General features: G+C 49.8%; 2 protein-coding genes across 4 annotated transcripts in view; one reads left to right on the top strand and one right to left on the bottom strand.

Moving 5' to 3' along the window:
• On the top strand, window positions 1–14,561 carry LOC134149845 (inositol 2-dehydrogenase-like). The gene is made up of 9 exons (XM_062593054.1): window positions 1–245; window positions 1,876–1,946; window positions 3,008–3,116; window positions 5,193–5,323; window positions 5,620–5,727; window positions 6,694–6,812; window positions 7,571–7,727; window positions 8,255–10,292; window positions 11,503–14,561. Exons 1-8 carry the CDS (start codon window positions 1–3, stop codon window positions 8,401–8,403), a joined length of 1,089 nt encoding a protein of 362 aa, XP_062449038.1. The 3' UTR covers window positions 8,404–10,292; window positions 11,503–14,561.
• TP73 (tumor protein p73) overlaps window positions 12,147–16,352 on the bottom strand; it is a 29,202-nt gene continuing 24,996 nt past the window's right edge. Inside the window, exons 9-12 of one of the 3 annotated variants that reach the window (XM_062593050.1) lie at window positions 16,070–16,224; window positions 15,483–15,615; window positions 14,428–14,521; window positions 12,147–12,531 (exon numbers count right to left, since the gene is read on the bottom strand). In XM_062593050.1, the coding sequence (XP_062449034.1) occupies window positions 12,211–12,531; window positions 14,428–14,521; window positions 15,483–15,615; window positions 16,070–16,224 (703 nt within the window). In that variant the 3' untranslated portion in view covers window positions 12,147–12,210. Of the gene's footprint in view, window positions 12,532–14,427; window positions 14,522–15,482; window positions 15,616–16,069; window positions 16,225–16,352 lie in introns of those variants that run through there. The other 2 variants (XM_062593051.1, XM_062593052.1) reach the window with 2 other exon arrangements.

Here is a 16,352-nt window from a genome sequence, read left to right as displayed (position 1 = left end):
ATGGGGCGGAAGAAGAAGACGCTGCACGACTACGCGGCGGAGTTCACGGAGCTGGCGGTGAAGCGGCACCTGCTGGAGCGCGGCGCCGCCGGCGAGGCCGCCGTGGTGGAGACGCTCTACTGCACGTCGTGCGAGCTGCCCATGCGGGTGCGGCGCGACCGCATCCTCGAGCACCTCTCCTCGGGCCGCCACTACCGCAACCGCCGCCTCGGCCGCCAGCCGGGGCTGCGCGCCCCGCTCCTCCTGTGAGCGCCGCGCCCGCCCGCCCGCGCGGCCCGGCTGCCGCGGCGCCCGCGGGCGCCGGGGAGCGGCCGGCGCGGGGCCCCGCTGACGCGGCTCTGTGTCTGTGCTCCCGCAGGTCCGCGGGCCCCGAGCGCGCCGCGCGCCTCGCCCGCCAGCCCGCCGCCGCCGCGCCGCTCGCTCGGCCTGCGCCCGGCCCGCCGAGCGCCGCCGCCGCCGCGCCCGCCGCCGCCCAGCGCGCCCGCCGCCTGCTCCTCGTCCCCGCGGGCGCCGCCGGCGGCCTCGGCCTCGGGCTCGCCCTCTTCGGCGCGGAGCTCGTCAGCCCGGCGTCCTTTCAGAGCCTCCTGGAGGAGGGCGGCTGCCGTTTGCTCTACGCGGTGGAGAAGGAGCCGCGGGAGGTGGAGCGCGCCTTCGGGGCCGAGCTGTTGGCCAACACCAGGGTGCTGCGGCAGCAGGACGCTCACGTCGCGCTCGGCGACCAACGGTGCAGTCCGCGGGCAGCTGCCGCGCGGGTTTCCTCGCTGGCGCGGGGCTTGGGGCGAGTGTCTTTGCGCTGAGCTTTCCTCCCCGCCTGGAGAGCTGTTCTGGAGCCGTAACGTGCCCAGACCTTGCTCGCCTGGCTTCGGATGCTCGGCGCTGCGAGAGGGGGACTCTGGTTCTCCGTGGGAGCGCGGGGCTCCCGCAGGCTAAGTCCGGTTACTCCCTATGAGCTAGGTTGCATGTGTTTCAGGATTTCCTGGGCAGCTTAACTTGGCTTCTGTGCCTGGGGTTTGTGGAGGAATCAGAGCAAGTAGGTAGTTATGCTGAAGAATATGAAAAAAAAAAACCAAACACACGCTTGCCTGTGTTCTCATGCAGCAACACGTAACGTGCCTTCCCGTGGCCCAGCAGCAGCGTTCCTGCCTCAGAGGAGCTGGCTGATTCCAGTGGCTCTTCCAAACGTGTCCCAGAAAAGCAGAGCACTGTAAATGTTAGAAGACTCTGGCATTTTGCTCTTCTGCTGAAGTGATCAAGTACTGTCTAATGCTGTGGTTACAGTCAGTTCTTGGGTTAGTGCTGCAAATGTCACTACAAAACTGAAAGGCAAAGCTTTTCAGAAAGACAGGCTTGATGTTAAAAATACAGAGCCAAGAAGTACTGCTCATGTTTTCAGCGGTTCTACCACGTAAATATTTTGAGATTCTTCTGTATATTTTTAACTAGCGGAGTTCAAGTAGTTTTCAGAGAGCTCCTTTAAAGACCACCTTCTCCAAGATGCAAGAAAACCAGTGCAAATTAACTGTGTCTTTTCTCATTTTAAGTCAGGACACGTGTTCTTTCTCTATGTGCTTTTAAGAAAACTTAAGTAAGTTGCTGGCTTTGAATTAAGAGATCTGGTTAAAGCTTGGCTTCCCGTGTTACTGTCTCTTCCGAGCATTGGCGCCTCAGAACCTGCGCCCTTGCACGTAGGCAAGCAGTCCCTTTCCTAACATAACTCTTTCTTCCAGATGGCTGACGTTTTATGCCTTGTTTAACTCCTCCTCAAAATTTGAGAAGCAAGCACTTAAAATAATTGTATCTGAAAGGAGATTAGGACCACTGTTGTTCCAGCAGAACTCTTGTCCTCACTGAGGGACTTTCTTTTAACTCCTGCAGAGTCTCTGGAGCCATTATTTGTTCCCCACCTGAAGAAGCTTCTGAGATTGTAATAGAGGCTTTACGAGCTGGTAAGGCTAAGTTCTGCGAATTGCGCTTTTCTTTGTGGTCAGTAGCACACGTTGAAGTAGGGCTTGTATGTTCGTATGCTTGCCAAACGCTTGCAGGGTGTGAAATCTATCTTTCTTTTTTTTTTTTTTTTTTTTTTTTAAAAAAAAACTTGCTGGTAATGGCTGTATCAGAAAGATCAGTGTCACAGCTGAGTTTGTAAAATTCCTGTTTCCACGCTCAGCTGGAGGTCCAGTGATTCAGTAGCTGTGAAGTTCTTCAAAAGTACCAACATCTTAATGTTTGCCTCGTGCATCTGTCTCTTCAACTCCCAAATCTGTAGCAACTGCAACAGTTGCTTAATCAAAAAAAAAAAAGGGGGGGAGGCCACTTATGAATGGGAAGAAAGCCTGTATCGCTCAACTGCTGTGCTTTCTGTTGATTGCCAACACTGTTAACATGGCTGTAGAATCAGAAGATGATGATCAGAAAGCAGAGCACCAGGACAAGTAATCAGCAGAGTGGGAATTCTAGTTTGTGGGTTGTACCTTTCTTAATAGCTAGTACAAGCAACGCTGGTGACGGTGATTACTGGCAAAGGTCCTCCTAGTAGCTTCTATCCTAGGAATAATTACACCTTTCCATTCATTAGTTACTTGTGCTTTTGACACTGTACTTTGTGGCAGTGTCCCTTGAGGTGTATAGACTGCAGAATTGCATAATTAAAGAGAAATTAGTTCATTACTGACTTGATGTTAACGGCCCAGGCACAAATGGAGTTTGTACGGTGCTGCTCTCACTGCAACTCCTTCAAATATCTATTCCTAGAAGTACAACCAGGAATTAAAGGAAAGCTAGCCATAAAAACAGTCAGACTTCTTGGGGTTTGCAAATAGTTGATGAAACCATAGCACCTGGCAGCAAAAAGGGAATTAGCATCGTGAACATAAAAGCCATGCTTTGGTTCTGTGAAACATGCTCTGTAGAATGTAGTGACTTACTGTATACAATATTGCACGGTAAAAAACGTTCGGCGCAGATTGTGTCCTGCCTTCAATTCTATATTCTGTGACCTTTTGCCTAGGGAAAGGTGTATTTTGCGAGAGGCTCCCCGGTTTAGACAGGCAGACAGCGGAAGCTTGTTTTGATGAAGCTGACAGATGTGGAAGACCATTGCTTTGTGGATTCTACAAGTAAGACCAGCATTTTTCTTCTGATCTATGCTTGTTAAGAAGCGTGTGCCTGAAAGTAGCACTGACTTCCTCAAACTTTGTTTCATTGCTGCTTATTAATGTTCTTCATCGGGGAGTTTGGATTTGATTAATTCTTTATACTTAGTAGAGGTAAAATCTGGTCTGTTACAGGATTAAAATACATACTCACTGGATCAGACGATAATGGAACTCAAACTGTAGAGCTTTTAAGATTTGAAGGCCCCATTTTTTTTTTTAATGGACATAGGCAAGAGTAGTTTGCATTTCTGCAGACACTTTGAGGCTTTGGAAATGCTGCACCTAGCTGAAGCTTCAAAGAGAGAAATATTCTGGCAATCTGTGCCATTCCCTAAGGCAACTTCTTGTCTGTGGTTTTAGGAAAAAATGATTTTTTTTGTTTATTTATTTATTTGTGTGTGTGTGTGTGTGTACAACTGCTAGGTCAGGCAGACCTGTGATTAATTAAACATGTGGCCACTGAGACCTGCTTTTCATTGTTTTATGAGTAAAGCATTTAGTTCGTAACTCTCTTCCACTTAGTCATACGCTGTGGCATTAAGCTTTGTTCATTTATTACAGACTCCTTGATGAAAATTGTGGCCCAGTGCATTGTACGTTTCCTGGATCAGAGGGTCTTGCATCCTTTTTCTTTTTTTTTTCTCCTCTGTTGGACAGCTTTGTTGCAGTCAACTAGAAATAATGCTGGAAGAAGGCAGTAAATTTAAATGTATTCTTCAAAACAGCATACAAGAGAAATACCATCTTTGAAACGTTGACTGTGTTTTCATAATATTGAAAAGTCATCTTTTTTGGTTAGTCCTTTTTTGTGTTTTTACTGATGTACTGATTATATTTGACATGCTAAATGTAATCTGTAAGATTCGAAATGTTACAGAATTGTAACTCTGGAACACTACAGAGTTTAAAACAGGCTGTACTGTTGTAACAAATGCTGATCCTGTGCAGCGCGAGCACCAACCTTAGCAAACAGGTGCAGGGGCTTACGGTAACTCGTTAACAAAAGAGTGAGCCACCTTATTAAGCTCCTTTGAGGAGACTCTCTTCAGGGAGGTGTTGCCCCATCTGCTGCTCGGCTTTCCACCTGACCTGAATTTCTGTGCGCTGGCCTCTGCACAGAGACGTAGTTCAGCTGCGCCTTCCCGCTGCGCCGTTGGACGAGGGGGCGCCTGCGGCGCCTGGGATCGCGAAGCGCACGAGTGTGGAAATCCTGCGTGACGTTGCAGTTGTTGGCGTATTTGGCGGAATAGATTTATTAGCCTTCATAAAGTGACATTTCCACTTGTGACTTCACATCTTGACTCTTAAGACTGAATAGTTGAAACAGAAAGAACGTAGATTAATTGTAACTCGCTCCGGCTCTGTTAAACCTTGGGGAGCTCCGCTACAAGCAAAGAACGCTACTTTACACTTAGAATTTACCACCATATGCTTGGTGTGGATGCGGGTTGTTAGTAAACACACTTCATCATTTACCGCTCCTCTGTCGAGAGCGGTCGCTTTCACTGCAAACAACGATTATTTGGATTACACGTTAGTTTGTAAATTTTAATGCGTAGTTACACAAAATATCCATACTAACGTTTGCCTTTTCGCTTTGAGTGTTATATGTACAGGTCTGTTCCCCAGCCATAAGGCTGAACGTGAACTTCTCTTGAGTAGAGGTTTTGGTCAGCCCTCATCCGAATAGAAACCTGTGAGTGGGGCTCTAAGGAGAACTGTAGGTAACTTACTGGACTTCTGAATTCTTTTAGTCCCTGTAATTTAATTTCCTGTTTAAGGTGTTGGTTCAGTAAGTGTAGTGGAGTGTAGATGCTAATACTTGCAAGAGGCGAAACAGTATGTACTATGTTGCTGAACTTGGAAAAGTGGGTCAGAAAGCTGGATCTAACCCGTGCTAATCTGGACAGGTGCAAGCGTTGCACGGCCGGTGTTGTCTGCGGCCGGTCAGCCTGTTGCACTGCGCTTGTCGCAGCGGCCCCGGGCGGCCTTGGTCTGTCCCAAACGCTCTTCCACATGGGTTGCTTCTCTTTGAAGGCGTTTTGACCCGGCGATCCAGTTCTTGTATAAAAAAGTCCGTGACAGCCAGGCCTTGGGGAGGATTCACCGGATATCGGCGATTAGCAGCGTATATCCAGCAGCTTCTCTTAGCTTCCTAAAAAAGTCAGGTACTGAGGAGCTTTCTTCTAAAAAAGTTATTCTCAAAGGATTAAAAAGTTTACTTGCCCTGTGTTTCCGCAGGAAGTTCCTTCTGTTTGTGTGTCCCTAAGATGCATGTCTTTTGTCTTTTGATGAGCATTTTCTTTACCATCCTTTTTCTCTTGCATGAGTATTTCTGTTTACTCTTTGTATTAACTCTTGTTTTGTGGGATTTTTTTGTATTGGCCTCAGTGCAATTCAGAAGTGTAAATTTGCTGTGGGTTTTAAACACAAAGACCTTAATGCCCAGTTTTGCTTCCTCCAGGTGGAATTTTTTATAATGCTGCTGTGCATGATATAGATATCATTGGTTTGTTGTTGGGAGAGAGTGCGCCAGATACGGTGTTTTCACTGGGACACGCGTTCTGTGCAGGTAAGACCGACTATGCAGATGATTTGTTCTGTACCTTTTGAACTTTTCAGTTATTTCATATTTCAGTGCTAAAATTGGAAAAAAGAATGTACAGTAGCATGGTAGTTGTGACATAAGTATTCCGTCGTGGAACTGTTGGAAAAAATAGTCTAGTGAGATAGAAGACAAGTGTCTAAAAGAATTTTTTGTAGACAGTGTGTGAAATGATTGCTCTAGAGATATCACTGAACTCTTCCCTACCAGGAATTGAGGGATGTAAGTTTGCTGTTTAGAAACCAGCATGCAGAAAACAAGTAGCAAAGCTTTATGCTTACGACAACATTAATGCAGTCTTTTCAGTTGTTTGAATTTAATTTCTCTAGTGCTTTTCTGTTGATCTCAGCACAGTTAAAAACGTGGATTTACTCAGAACTGTTGATAAATAAGCAGTCTCTGGGTTACCAGGCTAATGTAAACCAGCTGCAAGACTGGAAACTGACAGTTTTTTTGCATGGAAATGCTAAAAAGTAATGTAAATTAAAAGCTGCTGCCAACGCTGACCTGCTGTTGTTATGAGGCATAATACGTAATGCTATCATCTGAGGTAACGCATTGCAGTGCAACACCCAGGGAAGAATTTGTACGCTCTGCCTTGTAGTACGTGCTAAAAATTGGTTAATCGTGGCCATAGAAGTTGCAAAAGCCAATGGGCTTGAAAGAAGAAGTGGAAGTCTTTTTGGGGGGAGCCATGGGCTTGATTTGTGGAGCTCAGGCGCGGGGACTACGCGTTTCTGCAGAGCTCAGCGCTCTCAGAAGCGATGAGAAGTGGTGTGCGCTGCGGTACGCGCTCTGCTGTCTTCTGTGCTTCCTGTTGGACAGTTTTGCAGAGCCAGGGTTGCCTCTTAACGGAAGAAAAGCAGTTTGCTGTAGTAGCTGTTGGCTGGTTTGCAGTTCCTGGTGTGAGTGAGTGCCTTTTTTGTCACTCAGATATGGCCTGCTTGAAGGATGCAGACACTGTAGCAGTCAGCATGAAATTTCCTAGCGGAGCAATTGTTACTTTGGACATCAGTCAGCACTGCACTAAAAGCTGTGATCAGAGACTAGAGGTGCGTTCTTATTTTTAAGATAAGTCTCTAGTAAGTTCTCCCAGGTGTATGTTTACGTGGGACGTGTTGTGCCCCAAGCGCATATGTGCAAATACGCTTTGCAAAATAGCTCCATACCTCAGTAGCAGTGGATTGCTTGTGGAATCTGTTTAAGCTAAAATCCACTGTATTTTGCTGTCGAAGTCCCGCCTCTGTTTGCGTGCATCCTCTTGGAGTTATCAGGAACATGCAGTCACACTAGAACAGAAACTGCTGTCAGCTTTCTTGAGGCTGAAATGTTACTATACAGTTGATCTATTGTCTTTCCAAAATGCTTCTAGGGGTGGGGCAAGCCAAGAGTCAAGGTCTCACAAACATAAAGGACGTTAAAGGGAAAGAAAAGCGTAAACTCGGAGGCTTATTGCCTGTAAGTTCCAAAAGCCATGAATTAGAACCGATGTGTGGGTTGGACTTGTGGAGTAATACCCGTTAGATCTTTTCTTTTTTTTTTTAAAAAAAAAAAAAAAGAAAAAAGCTTTGCTCAGACAAAAGAAAATTGAGATATTGCAGAAGTAGAAACCGCTCTGCTACGTTTGCCGTTTCCATCATGGCTGACCCACAGAAGGAGATACGCCAGTTGTAGCTCCTAATTTTAGGAACCACTTTTCTCTGTGGTGATGCAAAGCAGGGGCTTTTGCAGACCGGTTAGCTATCTGAGATCAGAACTATGGTGACTTTAAAACCTTTGTTCTCCTTCCTCCTTGTTGTCTTCCCTGCAGGTTCACGGTTCTCAAGGAACGTTACGGGTAGATAATCAGAATCCCCTGGGAATTACAGAGCATGGAACTTCTGTATCCATCTATTCCCAAACCCAAGCCGATCGTTACAGAGAGGCGCACAGACAGCTCTTTCGACACTTTCTTAGGACCCTGAAAGGTAACTCAAGGCTTAAATCTGGGGCTACTAATGGCTTGGGTTTGCTTTCAGCAAGAACTTGGAAGCTGTTCCAGTAGCAATTGCAATTTGGTGCTAGTGTCTGAAATCCCAGAAGAAATGGGTAGATGTGAAACAAAAGTATTTCTGTTCTGCTGAAGTTGACTACATTTGAGAAAAACGCGAGATTCTGGTTAGAGAAACAGAGGGGATGGAAACATTTTCTTTTTACTATCTGAGGAAAGAAGGGGTAGGGAAGGCAACCCTTTAACTTCCGGCGCGGGAGATTTTAATCATCCTAATGATTGGAAGATACTGTTCAGATGACCGGCGCTTCCTGGCCGCAGGGTGCCCTCTCGCACCCGCCGCTGGGCAGAGAGGCAGAAGAGGCGGCCGCCGCTGAAGCGCTCGGCTCCGGGAGCTGAGCGGTGGCGCGGCGCAGGCAGGGGCGCGCTGAACGCCAAAGCAGGTCGGGGCGAAGCACGCAGTAGACCCTCGGTTTTACCCGCTCTTTTTCCTCATCTCTGCAGGCAAAGAACGGGCTGTGATAACCAAAGAGCAGTTTCTCTGGACAATTCAGGTAGCTGCAGCTGCTGAACAGTCCTGGAGAAATGGCTCTGCTGTTGACTTACGCAACGAAGCAAAAGACCCGTCTGTAATCAAGACTGAAACAGAGTGAGGCACGCTGCTGTTCTGAGGTGGAGGATAAGCTTTGAGCTGTGCTACAGCGAAGTCTTTTTACCTGGTGATGTCTCCACTGTTACCCTGCTTTTATATAAGAGACTTACTTTGTACGTTTCCACTGGAAACGGCCAGAACTTGGAGGCCCATTTGAGCTAGAAGGGCTCCGTGTTGCCGGTGCTTCTTGGCACAGCAGCCAGGACCCTCCAGAAGAGTTACGTGCAGTCTTGTCCAGGTGGTGTTTTCTTCTGGGAGCTTTGTTGCTCGTGGAGCGTTGTTTCCTGGGGAGAGGAGCAGCGCTCCTCGGGACGCGGCAGGGAGGTGTAAACCACCGGGCAGGTGGCAGCCGTGGAAACGAGATGGCCTAATGCTCGGGAAATGGGAGCGTTCGGCTGGTCCGTGCTCGCTTCCCTCCAGTACGTGCGGCCTCTGCGCCAGACTCGCTCTTGGGCCGCTTATTTATTTTGTTTTTTAATGGGTTTTCTAAATTTTTGCTATGGATTTCATACACAGCTGTGAAGTTATGGTCATCTACCTTTCTTGGCGGGTGGGGAGGATTGGAAAAGCAGGGAGAGAGTCTCGCCGCTGCGCTGACTGCAGCGAGAGGAGGAGTGGTGGGACAGCCACGAATCACGAGTGTCCCACAGAGGCGCAGCGCACTTGGGCGTTCCCCTAATAAACGCTGCATTGGGAAAAACGCTTTCCAGGATGCAGTCTGTGAACGTGAGCGGTGACCCCGTGCAGCCTCTGTGACGGAGGGGTGTGCGCGGTGGCTGGGTTATCCGGTACCGGGGTTCAGCGGTGGCTGGATTACTCGGCGCAACAGCGAGGTAGCTGTCGGCGTGCTTTTGTTTGCCTTGCTTAAATGCAAACCTTGTTTGTTAATATTTTAATAGCAAAAGTGAGCAACAGTTGCCTTCCTTGAGTGCAGGAAGGGTGGTGATTACATACTTTAAAGGCTTCTTTTTTTACAGTCCAGCACATTTGGAATATACATCACAGAAGAAGACAGTGCCTTCAACAACAGACAAGTCTGCTTTCAAGCCAGGTTATTTTTATCTTTTTATTCTTACGTTGAGCTTATTGCAGATATGCAGATTGGACTGTTCTTGCCTGTATTTCTCATATGCCAGTTTTCAAGCTCTTTTGAAAGCTTTTTTTATTGTATTGAAAGACTATCCTTGCCTTGAGTGTTAGTTGATGCACGTCACTTTTCTTCTCGAAAGATTCCTTAATTCTGTCTCTTTCCGATCCTATATTTGCAGTATAAGACTAAAACTAGAAATAACTGGGACATTTGTAACTAAACACAATTGTCTTGTGGAAATTGTTTTTAACAGTGTAATTTTTTTCAAACATGAGAAAGCTGTGTCTTGATGATAAAGATTGCTATCACTTTTCTGCCCTATTTTCTGGTCATTTCTTGAGAAAACGGTCTTCTTCAGGAAGAGGTGGGCGCTCACCTCTTCAGGCGAGATCGTTCCAGCAGCCTGCCCGGCGGCGAGCAGCCCCCGCGCCGCGGCCGGGGCTCCGCGTGGAAGCGAGGGGGGCGGCGGGCCCGAGGAGCGGAGGGAAGCGGGGGCTTCCCGAAAGGAGACGGGCCTCTTGCCTCCGCGGAGCGAGCCGCTCTCGCGCCTGCCCCCGCAGCAGGACCTCGTGGCTGCGGGAGAAGCGCTCTGCTCCCTCGGGCCGCTCGTTCCCGCGCCCCTGACGGCGGGGGAGGCGCTTCCACGGCCTCTCGCTTCGGGAAGCGCTCGTGTTCTCGGCAGACCTGCTTGGCTGTGACTTTGCTTCGCTGGTGAAGCAAGACAGCTCCGGACAATTTCCAGAGGGGACACCGCGGCTGTGGAGCTGGCGCTAGCGCTGTGAGAGCGCTTCCCACGCGAGGTAAGCAAGGCTTCAGCTGTCGGGTGCTGTAATTCAGATGTGTGCTTTTATTGCATTACAAAAAACCAAAAACAAATACAGCTATAAAAATAACACATTTTCCAAAGATAACATTACAAAAAAATACCACCATAACCTGGTAGGAGCATATCAGTTAATACTGCTGGAAGAAGTCGTAGTTACCATTGAAAACACAAATGATGGTTTTAAAGCCTTTAAAGCCTTAAAGTGCTTTAATAAGCAGTTATTTTAGGAAAAACGTTCACATTTCAGCAGCGGCACCGGGGTCCCGGCCCCCTCGGTGCCGTGCAGAGGGGAGAGCGGCGGTGGAAGCGGCACCCTTGTCCCCCCGGCTCGCTGGGGTCGCAGGGGAGGGCGGCAGCCCGGGGCAGGCGAGGGAGGGGGCTGCCCACCCGCCTGGGCTTCCAGCCGGCCGCGGCGGAGGAGGGAGCTGGGCCCCGGGGCCGCTGGCGCAGCACGGCTTCGGGGGGAGCGTGAGGCGGCTTCCCGGCCGCCCTCTTTCCCTCAGCCTCTGTGACAGGCCTTCCGGGTGCTGCCTGGGGCCTCTTGCCTTAAAAATGTTTTGCTCAGGTGGGTGCGAGGGAGGGAACACAGCTGCCGGCATCGCTGCTTTCTGCCAAGCTCTTCTTGAGTTGCGCCAGCAGCTACGTTACGCCGTGAAAAAATCACCGGAACGCGTCAGCAGCAGCTGGGAAGGAACCAAAACGGTTCTGCCCGGCAGCGCGGTGAAGGCGGTCGCTGTGCACCGCGCCGGGACGCGCGGGAACGGCTTTTGTTCCAGTAAGCTAACGCGGAAGGCCAGAGTCAGGCTGGGCCGCGAGTAAGCTGGCAGCGCGGGGAGCTTTGGGTAAGGCTAGAACCATCTCTCACCGTCACCCAGCGCCTTGCCCTGCGCCAGGGTAGGGTCGGGTTTACGCCTACCGCGCTCCCGCCGGCTCGATCTAACCCACCTTCAACCCCCTCTGACAGCGCAGGCAGCGACTCTGCGGAGCTCGCAGGCTCGCGGTCACCTGAAGGATACCCGGAGGGGGAAAATCACTCGAATCTTTGCTGGATAAGGCTTGAAAGCGGGATTTCTGCGTATTTGCGTGCTACAGCAGGACATTAATTTACCTGACACCATCGTGTCTCAGGAGTGAGTATCAATTTTTACAGCTTACATGAAAATAAATCTTTTTTCTTCTTACAGCACGATGAGTATACTGTATGTACACTGCGGTCTGTCTATACACACCCAAATATTTAAGTACACGAACACATCTGCAAGTGACAAAACAGGCGCTCTCTCTGCCCTACAAAGAACTGAGGGAGACGGACGCTTTTTGGCAGCCCATCGGGAAAGCAGATGGGTTTTGCTGCTTTGTGTCTGTCAGCGGCAGGTACCTTTACGGAAAACGGAGCAGATGCGAGAACCCGCTTTTACAGTGACAAAGACCTGCAGGGTTTGGACATCGCTGAGGATACGGAGCAGGGAGAGACATGAAGAAAAGAAGGCGAGTTTTGCTAACAGGAAAATGTATGTGCTGTCTTTGTGCTGCATCGGTCTGATGCAAGGATGGTCCAGTAAGATAGGAAGTGGCGTTATAAAGCAGCAAACGACTCTTCCTCAGTCGGAAAACGTCCACGTTCTGCTTCGCGAGTTGTTTCAGCTGCCCTTTCCTTCCCCTTGATCCTCTGATAAAACCCATGGAATTTCCTTTCCGAGGAAGGTACCTAATGAGTGGATCAGGCCGTGCTTTCTCAAGGGCTCGGAGTTCCCGGCTGTCCAGTGAAACGACGTTTTCAGCCAGACACTCGAGAGACTGAAAATAATTTGCTGTTTTTCATACGGGGTTTCACTTTTTTCTGTGTTCTTTTAACTCTGGTCCAGTCTCTTACTGCTGCCTCCTGGAGAGCTTCAGTTGATCTCTCCCTCGGTGAACTCTTCCTTTATGGACTGCTTGCGGGATTTGCAGTCCGGGAGGTCAAACCCGAAGTCCGCCCACTCGTCGGCCCCGCTGCGGTTGGGGATGGTGATGGTGTGGCGCACGCGGAAGTGCACCGCCTCCATGACGCGCTGCCGCTGCAGCTCGCCAGAGCTGCCGATGGAGATCGTGGAGGCGTTGCTGCTGGAGCGGATGAGCTGCTGGGCCCCGTAGTCGTGGCTCTGCTTGAGATCCTGAAGGCCTCTCCAGATAATCATCCTGTACTGCTCTGGGATCTTCAGTGCTCCGAGATCCTGGAAGAACAACACTGCTGAGGCACGTCCGACAACCAGGAGAGGCTCAGGAATAGGGATGGGAACAAGCCCCGAGACCCCTGAGCATGTGCTTCAGAGGCAGCGTATGGGCACAAAGTCGACGCATGCACCAACCGTGCTCCTGGGCCTCCCCGTGTCGTGGCACCAAGCCCACAGGTTTTCCCACCTTGGGTAATTTCTCATTTGTAACCAGCGGCCAGTTACTCACGTACAGCTTTGCAGGTTAGAGAACAACGTTTCTCTTATTTAGGGTGGGAGGAGGAGAAGCAAGTTACTGCTTCACGTAAAACCAACGGGAAAACGGGAAGGACTGGGCCTCTCGCCTTCCGACACCGATTGCAGAGCAGCATGTGCAGTGTCCTGTTGTCCTGTTCACCTGCATAAGGAGGCAGCAGCCTCGCTGGTCTGTGGTCACTTCTCTCCCCAGGTCCTGCCCTGAGAGATTGGAGCTGCGTTTCTAGGCATCGCGTACCACACAGGAGGGCACTGATGGCTTTGGGGATGGGCCACGTTTCTCAAACTGTGTTGGGACCAATCCCATGTCAGGCGTGTTACTGCACCAACACGGGCAGTGGCAGATTACCGTGACAGACGTGAAGGGCCGAGGTTACAACGCTAAATGAGCTCGAAAATCTCAGGGACGGTGGCCTGCGCGCAGATGCCTGCGTCAGAACGAGCACCGTTGCAACGGAGAGCTGCTAGAGACCCACGTTAATGCCAAACACGGAGAATCACGGAAGTGTTAACTAGAGAAGACCGCAAGTGTGCAATTAGTAATTACAAACGTCAACTTGGACACACAGCTCAGCAATCTGGTATAACGTTTTGACTGTACCAAACGTTTCTTTTGACGGCTCACAGATAATAACGGAGTTAGTTCAGAAAATGTTCCAAAACCAGGCTAAGATTATGCAACTGGCCCCAGCTACCAATGAAAAATCATTGTGTCTTCAACAACTGCATCACTGAAACGTGTTCTCGTATTTTATTTCAGCTGCCAGATAGAAGACAACTGCTACAAACTACTTAGAGGCAAAACAGAATCAGAGTCAGAGCTTGGACTCGGCCAAAATACTGCTGCTAGCATTGACTCTGGCTGAAAAGGTTTAAGCTGTTTTCCTCTTCTGGTTACGAGTGACCTTGGTGTTTGCACCGAGAGTTGCGCTTTAGCCAAGAATTGCAGTAGCAAACCCTTCTCCCCCCAGCAGCAGAGGGCTGTAATAGCAAGAGTTTCTAACGTAGCTTATACAAGTTTTCATTCTGGCTTTGGCCTAACCTGTGCTGTTTGACCCCAGGTTGGAACAGCGAGTCCCGGGATACAGAGATCCTGGGTGTGACTCGCTAATTTATCTTCTTTTGTCTGACAGACACACTGAAGATTTACGTGGGAAGACGTAAGATCGGAGCTATAGGTCTGGTTTAAAACTCACTGAAATACAGTGGAAGTCTTCCCACTGATTCTGTGGGCTTTGGACGATTTTGCTGAGTACCTCAGTTTGTTCTCCTATATGTTAGGTAAAAGCGTATTTATTTGAGTTCTGATCTCGGTATCTTTTAGCTCTTTTTAGGTGTCCCAGAAAGAAGTACTGGAGTTTATTATTTTGTTTTTCCTTGTTATCCTATAAGCTTGTCAGCCCTCCCTTCTGACTCTCTGGAAGAGTCGGCAGAGCAGACCATTGGGATTGCTACCAAGGACTGAACTGCCACTAAATCTGAAGGACTAGAAAGGAACGCGTAGATCACGGGGAACATATAGCTTGTGTGACAGGTTGGTGCACGTTTTCTCCCTTTCTTTCAGAACTGTTTTGTCCCTGCTTTTAAGATCAACAGCTGATAGAAACAAGCGGTAAGAACAGATCTTCTCAAAGCATTTACCTCTATGGATAGGTTCTGCAGGTGGTAAATATTCTGTAACCCTTGTGAGGTGAAATAGTCGATGCAGTTTGGACACCCCAATCCTGTTAAAAAACTGCAGAAAAAATTTGGAAAATAAAGTGGCGTTAACTTCTCATGAATGTAAGCTGTGCTCTCAACCATCACTGCAGTGGCAAACCGTGTTTCAGCTCACTGAAAAGGCACGGAGGAGACTGTAGCAGGCTCCTGCCTCCTAAAGCGCTGGCAACCCTTCTAAACCCTCGCGATGCAGATGGGATGCAGGCAAACGCGAATGCGGTGGGGAACTTGTTCTGGGGTGCTCAGAGTGCTTGGGCAGAGTTTTTGCTGTGGCTGATGCAAAGCCAAAGCACGACCTAACGTGCCATTAAGTTCAGAGTGAAGAAGTTAATGGGACTACGTTCATTCCAACATTACTTCTTTACTTCTCCTGATCTTCGGAGGTTTCAGCTGAATAACCTACGCTAAGTATCCTGAGGGAGCTTGAGCTACCTGGAGAGGGAGAGAGGAACGTGCCTTAGTCTGCGCAGTGACAGTCAGTCTCTGCTATGTACAGACGGGGCTGCAACTGTGTACTTCCCTAACTCTGGCGGGACGTCTTTGAAAACAGCTGTGGTCTTTTTAAAAGACTGGAACGTGAAAAAGTGGCTGCAGATCTGATAACACGTTCCTCACGGAAATAAATCGTGTGGAACGCTTTCCAGGTATCACTGGTAAGGAAGGGGAAAGGGAAATTTCCACAATGTTATGTGCCAGTTTTACATACAAAACCAGATTCTTGTTCGCGTGTATTTAATTTTTGATTGAGCAAGGATGGCTTACTCAGGGGTGTTTGAAGGCAATATGTGTGTCTAGATGGTAGTTGGCTGGGCTTTGATTTCTGAAATGAGAAGAATAGTCTATGTGATTTCATGAGCAGTGATTTCTCAGTTGGAACCAGTGGCCAGCTGACCAGTTGCTAGACAGATCTGAAGGTTAGAGTAACGGACAACAGCAGGAAAGGACAACGCACAACAGGCATCGGACGTCTTCCCTACCTGACAAGGCTGGGATCAGGGTTGTACGGAGGAGGAGGCGTGCAGTGTGATCCTGAGACCATCGACTGGGATGAGTGGCCTCCATTCATCTCCCCGTTGGGTTGCATGGGGTGGCTGTTCAACATCCCAGGTCCTAGGCAGAAGCCACGTCAACACGTTAGACGTAACCGAGCCCAAATGGTTGTAACTGCCCTGACCCTCACCGGGGGGGCTACTGACAGGGGTCTGAGCCAGCTGTGGCTGAGCCCACTGCCTTCCCCCGAGAGCTTCTAGGAGATCCACTGCACAGATCGAGTTACACCATAAACTCCCACTCGTCCCCGTGCAGTGGCATTTGGGAAGATCTCTCCTGGGTGTTGTCAGCTGGAGGTAGGTTCCAGCCGGGTGCCGTGTACAAACATAATCTGCCTGGCCTTTGCCCGAGACACTTCTGTTTCGGCGTGGGGCTCGAGGAGGGGCGAAAGCTAAGCAGAGCCTGGCTCCGGGGGGTCTGTGCTGCTCTGTGCAGCACGGAGCTGCGGCTGCCGTCCGTCCGTCCGCCTCCGCGCTGCCCGGGGCCGGGGGACACGGCGGCGCGGGGGCCTTACCCGCGGGCCCCAGGCTGGGCGCCGAGCTGGAGCTGTGCTGCGGCGGCTGCCCCACCAGCTGGTTGACAGACGGCAGCTTGTTGATTCCTCCTCCGTGAGCTTTGTTCATAGGCGAAAGGACAGGACCGTAGGACGAAGGCGTCTGCAAGTGGCTCCTGCTCGAAAAAGCAACGCGGGCAGTGAGCCTCCGGCCCTGCCTGCCCCGGGGCTCCCTGCTGGCTGTTGCCCTGTCGGATTTTCTGGGCTGCAGTTTCAGGCAGTTGGACCAGTGCGAACTGTGGCA

This window comes from Rhea pennata, chromosome 22 (assembly GCF_028389875.1).
Source record: "Rhea pennata isolate bPtePen1 chromosome 22, bPtePen1.pri, whole genome shotgun sequence".
Taxonomy (NCBI): domain Eukaryota; kingdom Metazoa; phylum Chordata; class Aves; order Rheiformes; family Rheidae; genus Rhea; species Rhea pennata.
Note: the sequence above shows the minus strand (reverse complement) of the source record. Positions and strands in the feature narration are given on the sequence as shown.